Source organism: Cryptomeria japonica, chromosome 5, assembly GCF_030272615.1.
Source record: "Cryptomeria japonica chromosome 5, Sugi_1.0, whole genome shotgun sequence".
Taxonomy (NCBI): domain Eukaryota; kingdom Viridiplantae; phylum Streptophyta; class Pinopsida; order Cupressales; family Cupressaceae; genus Cryptomeria; species Cryptomeria japonica.
In genome coordinates this window covers 819255817-819271587 of record NC_081409.1, presented here as the reverse complement: position 1 = coordinate 819271587, position 15771 = coordinate 819255817, and the positions used below count along the sequence as shown (strand labels likewise).

General features: G+C 34.3%; 1 protein-coding gene across 3 annotated transcripts; it reads right to left on the bottom strand.

The window, feature by feature from the left end:
• Positions 1–2471: 2471 nt before the first annotated feature.
• On the bottom strand, positions 2472–13120 carry LOC131042595 (lipase-like PAD4). Of its 3 annotated transcripts, none has more exons than XM_057975909.2 (4): positions 12810–13119; positions 12226–12544; positions 10849–11553; positions 2472–3450 (listed from the first exon to the last, which is right to left on the bottom strand). In XM_057975909.2, exons 1-4 carry the CDS (start codon positions 12845–12847, stop codon positions 2665–2667), a joined length of 1848 nt encoding a protein of 615 aa, XP_057831892.1. In that variant the 5' UTR covers positions 12848–13119; the 3' UTR covers positions 2472–2664. The 3 variants fall into 3 exon arrangements, with proteins under 3 accessions (XP_057831892.1, XP_057831899.1, XP_057831903.1); XM_057975916.2 differs by having other exon boundaries at positions 2472–3447; positions 12810–13117; XM_057975920.2 differs by lacking the exon at positions 12226–12544 and having other exon boundaries at positions 12810–13120.
• Positions 13121–15771: the final 2651 nt, after the last annotated feature.

Here is a 15771-nt window from a genome sequence, read left to right as displayed (position 1 = left end):
TTCAAGAAGAAATTTCAACAGCAATACCACCTGCAAATCTGATTTCCACCTTCCTTCTTTCCCTCTACATATTCCAATTTGCAACTCTTGCTAGGCCTTTTGGCTTCAACTAATCTCATTTTCAACCTGCAATCAAATACTGTGACACCAAACAAAAAGCACCAATTTATAGGATTGAATGGGCCACAAAATAATTTTACCTTCATCATACCATGGGTTGGAACCAACCCCCAAAACCCCACAACTACAACCTACAATTTAAATTTTTTTTGGACAAAAGTTATTCGCTAAATTGCCAAATCAATAATACATTAAAGTTTTCATAAACCTCAATTTTGACCTTCCTCAAAATGCCTCCTCCATATAGGGCCTGAAATAGAAAAGTTTGAAATGCACTATATGGACACCCAGATTGGAATCCATATTTTCGAGGATTAATTAATGAGTGACAAATTTGAATTTTCAAACATTAAAATTGACTCTACATTATCTCTCACACTAAAATTTGCAACATGAATAAAAGATCACTTATTTAACATAATATTTTGGTTTAATATTCCAACAACAAAAACTACCTAACCTTAGGAAATTAAAATTTATCACTTTGCTTTTAGTTGATGAGGATAGGAAATTAAAATTTATCACTTTCCTCTTAGTTGATTAGTATAGCTTTTTCACTATAGATACTTTATGCATCACTAAACCAAGAAAAAAAAAAATAATACCTACACATTATAGTCTAATTGTAAACCACCTTGAAGTTTATCAAGCATGTTATGATTTCCTTGTATCTAAAAAATTCTTAGAAAAAAATTGATCAATAAATTTTGTTATTTAGTTGTTTAAATTAATTCTATTCTCTCAAGGTGGAGAAAGATCATCTATGAATTTGGTTTTCAGATGGTGGTGATTTTGTTAAACAAGAAAAGGTTAGATGTTGTCCTTTGACATTTAGTTTTGGTTATTAAACAGATTTTTCATTTTTGTGTTTTTTGAAATCTATGATTTTTAGTCATATTTCTAGAGAATGGAATGAAGTTGCCGATTGTTTGGCCAAATGAACCTTTGATCAAATTCACAATTGAAACATTATGAATAAAAGACAATTATCACTAGAAGTGTCTCAAAAATTAGACTACTTAGTGGAAATTGACTTGAATGTTTAATACCTATGTTTTGTATTTCTTTTGTATTTGAATATGTTTTTAATCTCTTCTAATTTAACGATAAAATTTAAATTTATTTATTTTGTATTAATAATCTACTTTGTTACAAGAAATTAATATCATGACTAGTGATATTTTAAATTGTAATAATTCAAATTTAAAAAAAATAAAAAATTGTTCAATATAATTAAGTTGAAGTCTTCAATCTACAAGTTTTAAATAATAAATTTAAACCAGCTCACTTATTAAACTTCTAAGACTCATTTCCTAATCAAAGATATTATCTGAGTGGACTTCTAAGAAATTTATCAAAGAAAATTATAGATTAAATAAAAACTATAAACATTTTTTATTTTTGTGTAGTCATTAGTCCTTATTGAGCCATCTATATATAAAAATTTGCACTGTTAGGGGTTGCAATTTATTTAAGGATTAGAAATGGCTGTCTTATAGCCACTTTAACTTTCTTTTCTTTAAGGAAGATTACAGGTAGATTGTACCTCATTGGTCACCTACAACTTGCCTAAATCTTAAACAAAAATCAAAGCTAGATTTAGATTTTGACACACTAGTGCCAGTGTGAAAAATCTTTTTGCAAGCTACTTGGAGGGGATAGATTGAAATGTATTTTGATAGCTAGCAAATTGTCCTTTATGTTCTTGTACTGAAAACATGAAACATATTTTTTGGGATTGCATTCATGATGAAAAACTCTGGAAAGAGGCTATTTTTGGTTTTGGTAAGCATAATAATGTGCTGGTTGATTCTATTAAATAAGTCATTTTAAGGCACATTTGTTAAATGAGATGTAAAGCTTCGTTGTCTGGCAACTGTTATCAGGCTACTATTGTTCTCTGACTTTACTATGGCATCTTTTTCAGGTGACTTTTATTTTTTTTGCAGTCCCAAATTGTGTGCAAAAATAATGTGGATGCCGTGGACAAGCTTCAACAAATCAAAGAACAAATTATTCAGTTTCAGAATGTGTACAATCTTAATGAAAATAAAAAAAATTGTCAAGTTATAAAATAAATTGTATCTTCCTCCCAACCAATTTTTGACTGTATTGTAGGTTGTTTAATTGTTTTTATCCTTCAACTACCTACCGATGGCTTCATTCATATATTTACATTGTTTAAATGTGAAAAGAAACGACCCAAATGAGCAATATAGAATGGTATAAAATTTTAAGTTCTCATTAAGCAAATTTAGTCCACCAGCACATAATTAAAAATTAAGAACTCCTTACAGATAATAAAGAACTCCTTACAGATAATAAAAAACTCCTTACAGATAAAAGGCAAATAAAGAACTCCTTACAGATAAAAGGCATTTTTTTTTTTTCTTTTATTTGGTATAAAAGGCAGTTTTTTAAAATCAAATTATCCTGCATGACAGTAACAAATTCATCTAGATTGGAAAGAAAAACACACAAATTGACTTCCAAGAAAATAGAATTGTGGAAAACCTTCCTCACTGAAGAGAAAAGTTGTTTCTTCTAAATTCCCACGGTTTCCCAACCCCTGCTGTCCATGAAGTTAAACAGGGGAGATCTTGCCTGCCACTGCTGAGATTGATGTCGAAGCTCTCTGTATTGTTGCCACCATTTTATGAATGTACTCCCCTCCAGGAAAATCTCAGCAGAAATACTGCGATTCTCGATCATATTCCCCAAATAATCTTCAAACTTCTCCAGGCTTTCAATCTGTGTGGCATTCAGGACTTGATGTTGAAGAGTTTTCAGGGCTTCTTCTACATGAGCCCAAAAGCAAGAGTCCTCAGTTAAGGATGCAAACTTTGTGCGAGGCCTCCGTTCTCTACCTGTGCGAGTTTGGTTTTTATCATTCAGCCATTTCTCAAGTACCTCGTGGCGGTGGGGTCTAACCCCTGCTGATAGATAGTTTCCACTATTCCCTCCCTTTTGATAGTAGTTTGCAATCTCCAAAGGCTCTACCAGTTTCCTATGTGCATTGCCAGCATTAATCCATTTGTTCTGAGATTGGAAATCGCTGGGCAGTTGGTGCTTGTCTACCATTTCAACTATCTCATCCCAAAATGATGCCAATTTTCCTATAATTAAATTTGCGTCGATATCTCTTTTGTTAAATTTCTCTTTGAAAGCATCATAGTAACCAAGGTCGCTACAGCATAATTTGTACCATTCAAGCTGTGCCATATTGCTTTGTCTTTCGCTCAACTGAAAATTTAGTTTATCAATGTTGGTGTCTTGCTCCTTTTTCATTTCGCCGGCCTTTCTGAGTACTGTAAGTGCACGATTGTTCTGCTTAAAAGAATCAAAGTTTATCAGTCTTAATGTCTAAGCAAACTACATTAAAAAAAGCAACAAATGCAGTTCAAACAGAGAAAAAATAAGTGGCATAAATCTATACCATTTTGGTTTTGGTAGTGGGGAAACAGGATTAAATCCCACCCACAGTTATAAAATGTCAATAGTAAAAGCATTATCTTAAGTATAAGAGATGGAAGGATCACCTCAACGAATTCAGGTTACGGAGACTATTCCAAATGCTTATTCTAGATCATGATGGAGTTTTACCTATTCCATTTCAGGATCTCATCTCCAGTCTCTAATCCAACATTATCATTCTGGGTCCCAATTTATATAAACATAAAAGCAATTGAACATCAATATATTCAATTATATTCTGTGAGTAACTCTTTTTTTAAGTATTGATAATCGTTTACAGAGAATCTGTTCGTGTGAACATTAATATGAGATTTATGCAAACTCTTGTGAGCACAATAATAATAGTAATATTAATTTCTTTCCAATTTAATGCTTCAATCAATTAAACTATGATATAACAAATTTGTTATATCATTAACAAATTGTTAACTATGATCTGGAATAACATAAAAATTATCATAAAAATTGTTGATAATAGATGTATTATACACTGTAAATTCTGATATTTGAAATGTTTTCTTTATTTATATTTTAATAATATATTTTTATCACTTAGTGTTATGGAAGTTGTCAAATACAACTATGAAACCTTGGAATGTATTTTAAGAGTTGCCATAATGGAAGTAGTCAATTTTGGGATTAAGGTGTCTCAACCTTTGCAAATCCTAACATTGGCTTATGCATTTATTTATTGCCTGCAAATGTGTAGTCATCTAGTGGGATCCACAGGCTTGGTGGCATCCTACTTGGCGATGACTGTATGAGACATGTTGCACATGTGGAGGTAGGCATCCCACGTGAGGATCTTGACAAGTGTCGACCTATGACAGATTCTATGACATAATGGACAAGTGGCAGGAGATACCTTTTGCATGGAGAGGGTTATGACGAGTTGTAAGAGAATAAGCTAAAACTAGTAATTTATGATGAATTCTCTTACAGCTGTAAGTGTTGTAAGATATGACAGTTGTAAGATGTGTAAGAGCTTCTATCATACCTCGAAATAGTAAATTTTGAGTGCCCAACTTAGGAGGTTTGAATGGAGAGTCATTTGGAGATGTACATGTGTAATTTCCATGCTTTTTTGGTGGCCAAAAAATAGGGCCAAATGTTATGCACGACCCCATCTTGATGCTTCATCTAGAAGGTTCCTCTTGAGTTGTATTTCTCTATAAAAAGTAGTCTTGAGGAGTGTTAGATATGTAATCTTTGCAGGTTAAGTGTTACGTTGCCGGAATTAATCCAAGTTGTGGGTTGTAGTTGTAGACTCCTATTGAAGAAGCTAAGTGCTGACATTGTATTGTAAGGTTTTAATTACTGGAATACAAAGTATTGTGCTTTTGGAGTGTGGGGTTTTTTACTCGAAAGGGTTTTACCCACAATATATCTTGTGTTCATTGTTTATCTTTATGCATATTTATTTGCTACCTATGAATGTGTTTCTGTTTTTTGTAGTAAAAGATTTGTAAAGAATTTGTAGAATCTGCCCCACTAGATTAGTGTTAGGAAGAGTTTTCCGCACCTTAGCTTACTTTCAGTTGGTATCAGAGCATGGCTACTTTTGGTTCCATTGTTGGGTAGCAGGTTTTTAGTACTGATCTTAATTTGAGTGGGAGCTTTTGTAGAGTATTTTCAAAATCTTGTTGCAGGAAGAAGATGGCAAGCACATCTGCAAAAGTTAATATGGAGAAGTTTAATGGCAGTAACTTTGAATTGTAGAAGTTGAAAATGGAGGATATTCTCATGGATCGAGATCTATGGGCAATGATATCAGGAAAAAAACCTAAGAATATAGCATAGGATGTTTGGGATACAATGGATCGAAAAGCTAAGGGCCTTATAAGGCTCTGTTTGGAAGACTTTGTATTATTGAATGTCCATGAAGAGAAGACTGCGAAAGATCTTTGGAAGAAGCTTGGATATGTTTATCAAGCTAAATCCTTGGTAAACAAGCTTTTCCTAAGAAAGAAAATGTACTCTGAGGATGGAAGATGGAGCATCTGTTGTTGATCATCTCAATACATTCAATATGATTATTGCTCAATTAATTTATGTTCATGACAAGATTGAGGAGGAGAATCGTTGCATGCTTCTATTATGTTCTTTGCCTAGCTCATGGGATGACCTTGTTATGGCTATTGGGAGTACAACCACCAAGTTCAAGATGGATGAAGTGGTATCATCATTGCTTTTGAAGAGATGCGAAGGAAGACTTCAGAGATAGCTAAGGAGGCCCTTGTAGTTTGTTGTAGATCAAAAAAGAAAGGCAAGAAGAAGGACAAGAAAGATGAAAAAGGGAGATCTAAGTCTCCTGGAAAGTCTAAGGCAAAGTGTTGGGGCAGCAGCAAAACTGGTCATTTCTGTGAAGAATGTAAGAAAGAGAAAAAGAAGAAGAAGAAACCCTCTGATTCGGATTTAGACAAATCCTTCCAAGATGATGGTGAAGCATTTGTCGCAACCTTGGCAACGCATGCATCAGAAGATGTGTGGCTAATCAATTTGGGTGCATCTTTTCACATCACCTCACATTGGGGTTGGTTCTCAAGGTATGAAGAATATGATGGTAGCAAGATGTATCTAAGTGATTACTATCATCTGAAGATTGTTGGTCGTGGAAGAGTCAAGATTAGATTCCCTGATGGAAGAGTGAAGGGGATCAATGGTGTAATGGACATCTCGGGTTTGGCACGGAATCTACTCTTTGTAAGTAAGTTGAGTGATGTGGGTGTGCAGGTCATTTTCTCGCAAGGTGGATGTAAGATGACTAGAGGTTCTATGGTGCTAGCTAAGAGTGTTCGGATAGGCAACTTGTATAAGCCGGATGCATGCACTATACAATGCAATAGTGCTTTTGTGGAGTCCAAGAAGAGGGCTCTAGATTCTTCATCCTCACCATTAGATCGAGCTGTGAAGAGGACTATTGCTTCTACATTTGATGGTCATGCTTTTTGAGTATCTAAGGGTGCGAATGCTATAGAGATGAAACTTCCAACAGAGAAGACAATGTTATGGCACCAAAGACTTGGTCGCATTGGTGGGAAGGGTCTCAAAACCTTGAAAATTAAATGCCTCATAGAGAGGCTTGAAGATTGTAATCTTGAGTTCGATTTCTGCGAACACTGCATCTATGGTAAACAAAATCGTGTTCAGTTTTATTCTAGTTCTCACAAATCTTATGAGTTGTTGGACTTGATACATTTTGAGTATTTTGGTCCTGTTAATGTTCCTTTGATTTTAAAATCTGTGTATTTCATTTCATTCATTGATGACTACAGTAGAAGGACATTTGTTTATTTTCTCATAAGTAAATCTAAACTCTTTAGTCAGTTTAAGGAGTTTAAGGCTCTTGTTGAGAATTAGACTAGTAGAAAGATTAAGTGTTTAAGGAATGACAATGGTGGTGAGTTTTTCTCAGTAGATTTCGACAGGTTCTGTAAGGATCATGGAATTGAGAGGTATAAGACAACTCCATACACCCCTCAGCAGAATGGAGTTGCACAGAGGATGAACAAGACGTTGATGGAGATGGATAGGAATATGCTTAGTGGGGCTGGCCTTGAACAAAAGTTTAGGGTTGAAGAAATAGCCACTGCCTGCTATCTGGTAAACAAATCTTCTACATCAGAACTTGTTGATAAGATTCCTATGGAGGTGTGGTCAGGAAAGAAGCCCTCGATGAGACATCTCAGAGTATTTGGTTGTGAAGCTTATGCTCATGTTCCAAATGAAAAGAGATCTAAGTTGGAGAACAAGACAATGAAGTGTATCTTTATCGGCTATGGTGTCTGTGTAAAAGGTTATAGCAGAAGTGGTTTTTTTAGAGAGATGAAACCTTCCACTATTGAGCTACAACTAGAGAAAGAAGAGAAACAAAATAAGGAGGTAGTTCAAATTCCTTCTACCCCTGAGAAAGAAGAACTATGACCTCTTGGTGGACCTGATAATAAGGAGAGTTCTAGCAGCTCTGAAGATGATGAAGAACCTCAACCTCAGCCTTTGAGGAGGTCTACTCATGATAGGCAACAACCTGATAGATATGGGTATTCACCAGATAGGTTTGGTTATTCACTGTTAGATTCCAGTTGTATTTTTGCTTTGATTGCTAACAGTGATCAACCTAGAACTGTTAGAGAGGCTATCGGTATGCATGATGCAGATTCTTGGATGGAAGCCATGAATGATGAGATGGCATCTTTGAAGAAGAACAATACTTGGGATCTGGTACCCTTTTCTGAAGGACGTAAGCTTGTGGGATGCAAATGGGTGTTCAACAAAAAATTGGGTCTTGATGGCAGTGTTGAGAAGCATAAAGCATGAATGGTCACGAAGGAGTATTTCCAGGTTGAGGGAATAGATTATGGTGATATTTCCTCTCCTGTTGCAAAGCTGATATCCATTCAGTTCTTTTTATCACTTGCTACAGTTCATAATTGGGAAATTGAGCAAATGGATGTGAAGTCAACATTCCTTCATGGTGATTTGGAGGAACAAATCTATATGTCACATCTAAAGAATTTCGTAGTGAAAAGTAAAGAAAATCTGGTTTGCAAGTTGAAAAATTATTTATATGGTTTGAAACAATCTCCTAGGATGTGGTACCAAAAGTTTGAAACCTAAATGTTGAGTCTGGGATTTTAGAGGTCTAAATCTGATCATTGTGTTTACATTAAAACTGATAATGGTCGCATTCTCATTATTGCATTGTATGTGGACGATATGTTATTGTTTGGGAATGGAAATTTGATTTCTAACTTGAAGTCTCAGTTGTCAGCACAGTTTAACATGAAAGATTTAGGTGCAATTAGGTACATTCTGGGGATGGAGATCAGAAAAGACAGATCTCATAGAAAGCTTTGGTTAAGTGAGAGTAAGTATGTGAATTCGATGTTGGAAAGATTCAACATTACAACTTGTAGATCCATAATAGTTCTTGTTGCATTGGAAAAAAAAATATCTATGGAGGATTGTCGAAAATCTCCATCTGATGTGGAGGACATGGCCAGTGTACCATATGCGAGTGGAGTTGGCAGTCTCATGTATGCTATGGTCTGTACACGACCAGAAATTGCCTAAGCAGTGCGAGTCCTGAGTCGATATTGATGTTGAGGGGTACTTCCGAGTATTCTTTGTTTTATCATAGTTATTCTACTGGACCTCGACATTCGGTATGTATTCACAGATATGTGGGTTCAGATTGGGCAAGTGACATTGACAGCAAAAGATCCACCAGTGGTTATGTTTTTACTATGAATGGTGGTGCTATTAGTTGGATGATTAAGCGGCAAGCTCTAGTCGCTTCGTCCACGATGGAAGTAGAGTATATGGCAGCTACTCATGCTTGTAAGGCCCTTTGGCTTAGGCAGTTGTGTTCAGATATTGAGTTTGATGCGTGATTGATTCTATCCATTGTGACAGTCAAAGTGCTATTTGCTCAGGAAAGAATCCGACTTTCCATGCCAGAACGAAGCATATTGATGTTCAGATTTATTTTGTTCGAGATATGATAGAGGATGCGAAAGTAAAATTGGAGAAGGTTGACACTTTGACAAATGTTGCAGATGCATTGATAAAACAATGAGCATAGAGAAGTTCAGATGGTGTTCCAATTCTATTCACCTCTCGGCCTCCTGCAGTTGATTTATGGGCTATTTGAAAGGTCTTCGACAAGTGGAAGAATATTGGGATTAAGGTGTATCAACCTTTGCAAATCCTAACATTGGCTTATGCATTTATTTATTATTTTATTTTTTGCCTACAAATATCTAGTCATCTAGTAGGATCTATAGGCTTGGTGGCGTCCTACTTGGCGATGACTGTATGACACACATGTTGCACATGTGGAGGTAGGCATCCCACATGAGGATCTTGACAAGTGACGGCCTATGACAGATTCTATGACAAAATGGACAAGTGGCAAGAGATACCTTTTGCATGCAGAGGGTTATTACGAGTTGTAAGAGAATAAGCTAAAATTAGCCATTTATGATAGATTCTCTTACAACTGTAAGTGTTGTAAGATATGATAGTTGTAAGATGCGTAAGAGCATCTGTCATACCTTGAAATAGTAAATTTTGAGTGCCCAACTTAGGAGGTTTGAATGGGGAGTCATTTGGAGATGTACATGTCTCATTTGCATGCTTTTTGGTGGCCGAAAAATAGGGCCAAATGTTATGCACAACTCCATCTTGATGCTTCATCTAGAAGCTTCCTCTTGAGTTGTATTTCTCTATAAAAGGTAGTCTTGAAGAGTGTTAGATATGTAATGTTTGCAGGTGAAGTGTTATGCTGGCATTGTATTGTAAGATTTTGATTACTACAATACAAAGTACTGTGCTTTTGGAGTGGGGTTTTTTATGTGAAAGGGTTTTCCCCACAATATATTTTGTGTTCATTGTTTATCTTTATGTATGTTTATTTGCTACATATGAATGTGTTTCTAAATTTTGTAATAGAAGATTTGTAAAGAAAATTTGTAGAATCTCCCCCACTAGATTAGCGTTAGGAAGCATTTTCTGCACCTTAGCTTCCTTTCAGTCAATATATTACCGTATATTTGGCTGTCTGATTAGGCGTTGTAACTCATTATTTTAAGTTTCCATTTTAGAGGTTTCTTGTATTCAAACTTCATCTTGAGGACAAGATCATGAGTTGAATTTTACTGTTAACGTTATTCTGCTGAAATTCTTCTAGAATATTGTACTGGTGATATTCTGTAAGAAAATTGTTTTGCAAAAGTTGTTGTCGGTATATGTAATCTTGTTATTGGAATTGTAACACATTGAGCAAGTTTTTGGAGTGTGGAATTCTCATTTTAATAATTTTGTCATGTATCATATTACATTATTTTTTATTGTCTATGGTTTTCTGAAATTTCTGTAACTGTTATATCAGTTCTTAAAGTTTTTGCACAATGTCTCTTCTAGAGTCATTTTCAGAAACATATTAAATCATTGTATGGACTATATAAACATCTACCATTTTTTTCTATATTCTATACTTTCCCCTGTTTTTACAATTTTATATTCTATACTTTCCCCTGTTTTTCAAAAAATAAAATAAAAAAATTGCAAAATGGTCGCTTGGAAAATACTCTAAAAGTTCAAAATTTTACGAAGATTGGGATAAACTGGCCAGTGAAAGCTAGACTTCGAGAAAGTATACTCAGAAGGAAATATGTTTCTAAAATGTGAAGTAAAAAAAAAATCACTCTGACTATGATAGATACAAAAGATAAATTGAAGCAAGGAGATCACCTGAGACCCAATGCCAATTGCTTCCAATTCCAGTGCTATTCCCATCTCAAAAGAGGAGTTCTGGACAACGCTTGCAATTTTCTTTGCATTTTGTAAGTATTTAGTCATATCTTCCGCTATATCTTCCAAGAACTCGCCATAGCCTGTGTGCTCTGAAATGCAGGCACCTGCAATTCGATCAAAAGACCATCCTTGGTCGCTAAGCATGGTGTAATGTAGCATCTTCAGGACAGCTTCGGAAGCATCAATACAAGCTACACCGTTCATTGAACAGAACATGTAAATACCAGATGGTATGTACGGACTCCCAGGAGACTCTGTGCATTCCAAGACTTTTTTAAGAAGAGCCTTGGAAGCCTTTTGAATCGGAAGATCTGATACAGTAGCAGATTCAATGCCCATTGTGCTCCTCCAGTGAGGCAAAAGTACATTCAGAGGCTCAGCAATTGATTCAATAGGTGCAAGGAGCATCCGAGGAACAATATCATGTTGAGATACCACATGGCAAAATCTTCCACACCAATCTTGGCGAGCAATCGCCTCCCCAAGTCGGACATCTCCTACTAAAGGAGAGCCAAATGTAATGCAAAAAGGGGAGGGGTTTTTCATCCTCTTTTCCAGAAACCAAATAGTGGCCAGGGTTGCAACTGCACCTCCGATGGAATGCCCCACAAATACAATGACTTGTTCCTGTAAACCTTGCAGCTGATGGAAAAAAATAAAAAAATAAAATCATTATTTTTATTTAAAAACTAAGATCCATTTCAAATAAGGCAAGATATGTTCTCTGATTAATTGCACTAAATAATTTGTGAACAAATTTTTGATTATATAAGCAGAGAAGGGCCAAAAAGGAGCTCAGCAGAGACAATTCCTGAACAAGTTATTATTGATGTTGCTTAATATTTTTCTGGCGTTCGAGGGAGTGGTAAAGTTGGATTATTAGTAAGAATTAAGACTTGATTTAATAGGATTGCTTACCCAATCATTAGAAAAGCAACTAAGTGGGCCAAAAAGCTTAGGGATCTGCTGTAAACTCTCATTGACTGAACTAAATACTGCTTGATATTCTTTCAAATATAGCAGTGCAACAACATAAAAGTCATGGAACTACTGAAATGGTTCACAAAAATCTTGTATAACAGAAAAAATAGAGCATGAAGTATAGTGAAACATCAAGAAAACATCAAGAAAACAATTAAAAAAACAGAAAAAAACCAAAAAAATACAAACAACCCATATCAGAGTGGTTTAAAAGAATGATCCATAACAGATATTAACTATGACAGGGTATATGAGAATAACTGGGAGATTGGAATAACAAAGATCCTATATCACACAGCAACTTTATAAGATGGAAGTTAAGGGTTTGTTTACCCGGGCATTGAGATCGGTATTGTTTAGAAAATAACGAAACCGATTGAAAGCCCCTTTATGAACAAGGGCCTGCTGACCATCATCACCCTTGAGGCTGGGATACAAGACTGTGTCAGCGATCTGGAGATCGCACTCTTCATCTCTGCCATCTCTGGCTTCCATATAATGTACAGAGAACGCCACATATAATACTCCTTCATGACTCTTCAGAAGAAAAGTACCAACGTTTTTTGTATAAACATCATGTATCTCATTCCAAGACTGGTCCAGGATACCACACGAGCAAAGAAAACTTGCAGTCTCCTGACCAGTTGTGAACCTAGAACAAAAGTTCTACAATCAGCAAAATGAGGGTATACAAAATGAAGAGTCTTCATGCTTTGAGCCCTTCAATTTTAACCCTTTCATAGTTTCAGAAAGAAGGTTTGCATATAACTTTGTATACCCAACAAAAAAATCCAAGACAAATTATTACGACAACTAGTTCTGTAGGATCTGACAATCACTTTACAATTAACAGAAGCAAATGTTTAGCACAGAAAAGGTCTCTAAACTCAAATAAGGATTCAGGAAAACATGCTTACTGAGGGGTACACGAATCGTAATCCAAATACAAACCCATTGTCTGCAACCTGCTGCCTGTTTTGCTTCAGATGTGTGAGCATGGGTTTCTTTTAATGGATGTTATTCAAGGAAATCAAGTCAAGAATGTTATACAAGGAAGCACCTAAGAAAAACTGTGGAAAAAATTGTGCGAATGTTATACAAGGAAGCATCTAAGAAAAACTGTGGAAAAAATTGTGCGAATGTTATACAAGGAAGCATCCAAGAAAAAATATGGAACGAAAAGTCTTTTCAGAAGGTACTGGGACATTGTCATTGTCATTGTCATTCAGACTTACTCAGACAATGACAATGCATTAGAAAAAAACATAGCATCAAGATGTTCATTGATAATGATAGCTTGTGTATTCACAATGTACTTGACATGTTTGCAAATTTGTCCCAAATCATTAAATCAATTCAAAGATTTGACTAAGGTGAAAGGTGGGAAGTTGTTTACCTTCTTCTTATAGTATAGGCAAGTTCTTTTGTGATCTTTAGTATCACTTTAATATAAGTATTTTATCTAAATTAACATAAACAAATATAAATTTGCTTTTTTTTTTTTACAAATTCAAAGCCAAAATTTCTAAAAGAAAAGGTACATATATAAATGACTTCATATCTTTTAGAATAAAAATAAAAATTAATCTAATAATAAACATTGAAACAAATCACAAAACACAACTTACATTTATAAAAACTAAATACACCTACTCTTAATCATCAATTAATTCACGTATATTTAAGACAGAAGCGCTAGCAAGTTATATATAATAAAAGGATGTAAAAATTCCTTTAGATTTTTGGTTGGTGATACACATATAATTTTTTTCTCTACAAGTGTATATAACTATGGTTTACTGAATAATACATTGAATTACTTTAGAGATTTCTTCTTGAAAGGGTTTTTGTCCATAATGAATTATCTTATGCTATATATTTATACTATGCTTAAATATGTTCTTCATTTTGTAATTATTAATAGATTAAAATTTTCTAATTCTCTCCTTAGAATATTAGTGGAGAAAGTGTTTTTCACATATCTTTCTTTGTTTTATTTTATTAGAGCCTTATCACCTTATATTTTAGGTATAAGGTAAAGGTTTTTCATACCAATATTTATTTGAGGGAGAACATATTCAAAGAGGGTTTTGGTAGTATTTTAGGAGCAACTAGAAAGCACATCAAGGAGAGAGATGGAGAAGTTCTCAAGCACAACCTTTGAGTTGTGGAATCTCAAGATGTAGGATTTATTTGTAGATAAAGATTTATGGGTTGTAGTATCTAGATCCAAATGTAAAAATACATCACAATATGACTAGGACAAGATGGATAGAAAAGAAAAGGGCCTTATTAAACTCAGTTTGGCGAAGTCAATTATTTTGAATGTGCATGAAAATACTATCACAACAAATATTTAAAAGAACCATGGAAAAATTTATAGGCTAAATTTTCCTAATAAAGAGTTATATTCCAATTTTAATTTTTGGGTGTGGAAATGGAGGAGGGTCAATGTATGAATTTGATTTATTCTTTACTATAATTATAGGACCACCATGTTAGGGTCATTTGGAAAATTGCCACAAGTTCAAGATGGATAAAGTGGTTATATATTTTCTCTAAAAATAATAGGAATAAATAGCTCTGAGTCAACTAATGAGGCCCTAGTAGTTCATGGAAGAATCAAAGAAAAAGGAAAGAAGAAGGATAAATGGAAATATAAGTCTAGGTCCAAATCTAGTGGGAGATTAAATCTCTTGGTAAGATCAAGGGAAATTATTAAAATTATGAAAAAGGTGTACATATAAGAAGAGATTGTAAGGATGAGAGGATGAAGAAGAAAAAGTACACTCTAATGATGATTTTGAGAGATCCTACTAGGATAAAGGTGATGCCTCCATCAACCCCTTGGCTATTTATTGTAACATAAAAAGGTGTGTGGTTAATATAATCTAACTTGCATCTTTCTTCATGATCTCACATATAGGTTAGTTTAGAAAAGATGAAGAATATGTTGGCTGAAAGGTGTACCTTGGAGATGATTCTCATCTAAATATTGTTGGCTATGATCAAGTCATGATTTAATTTCTTTATGGATGAGGGAAGGGGGTTAGTGGCGTACTACATATCATCAGTTTTGCATGAAACCTAATTTTTAAAGAAAACTAATTAATGTAGGTGAGAAGGTTAACATTGTCTAATAAGCTATGGTTCTTACTAAGGGTGTTTGGATTGGTACTCTATTTCAACTAGATGAATGCACCATTCAATATAATAGTTCTTCAATTCCTATTGTAAAAATATCTACATAATATTCATCTTCACCATTAGAACCAACAAACAAAAGGTGTGTTGTGGACATATTTTTGATGGTCATACTTTTTGGGTACCTAAGGGTGCTTATGTCTTATATATACTAAGTTACTAATAGATAAAATAATTTTATGGAACTAAAGAATAGGTTACATGAGTGAGAATGGTTTGAGGACCTTGAAAACTTAATAACCTTGTCGAGGGTTTGAATGATTATGTAGACACCTAAAATTGACCACTTTTGTTTGGTCAATTTATCCCTATTATTCCACTATTTTCTATCATCTATATTAATTAACTAGTATATTATTATTTACATAATATTCTTATTCTAATCTTCTTTCTTAGAAAATACCCTAAGTTAACTAATTTAATTAATTCATGTATTCTATCCTAGTTAAATATCCCTATTTATTTAATTTAATCTCTAATCTTATTTCTCTCTAAAATGAATTAAAAAAATTCATTCACCTTCATTTTTTTGTCTCCCTAGTAACATCCTCCAACTCTTCCACTTATATCCTTATCCTAATCCTAATATTCATCTAATCCCACCTAATCTATCCCTAATCATTTGCACATTTTCCTAATATTGGATTAGGAAGGGGTCAACTCTTCACCATAAAT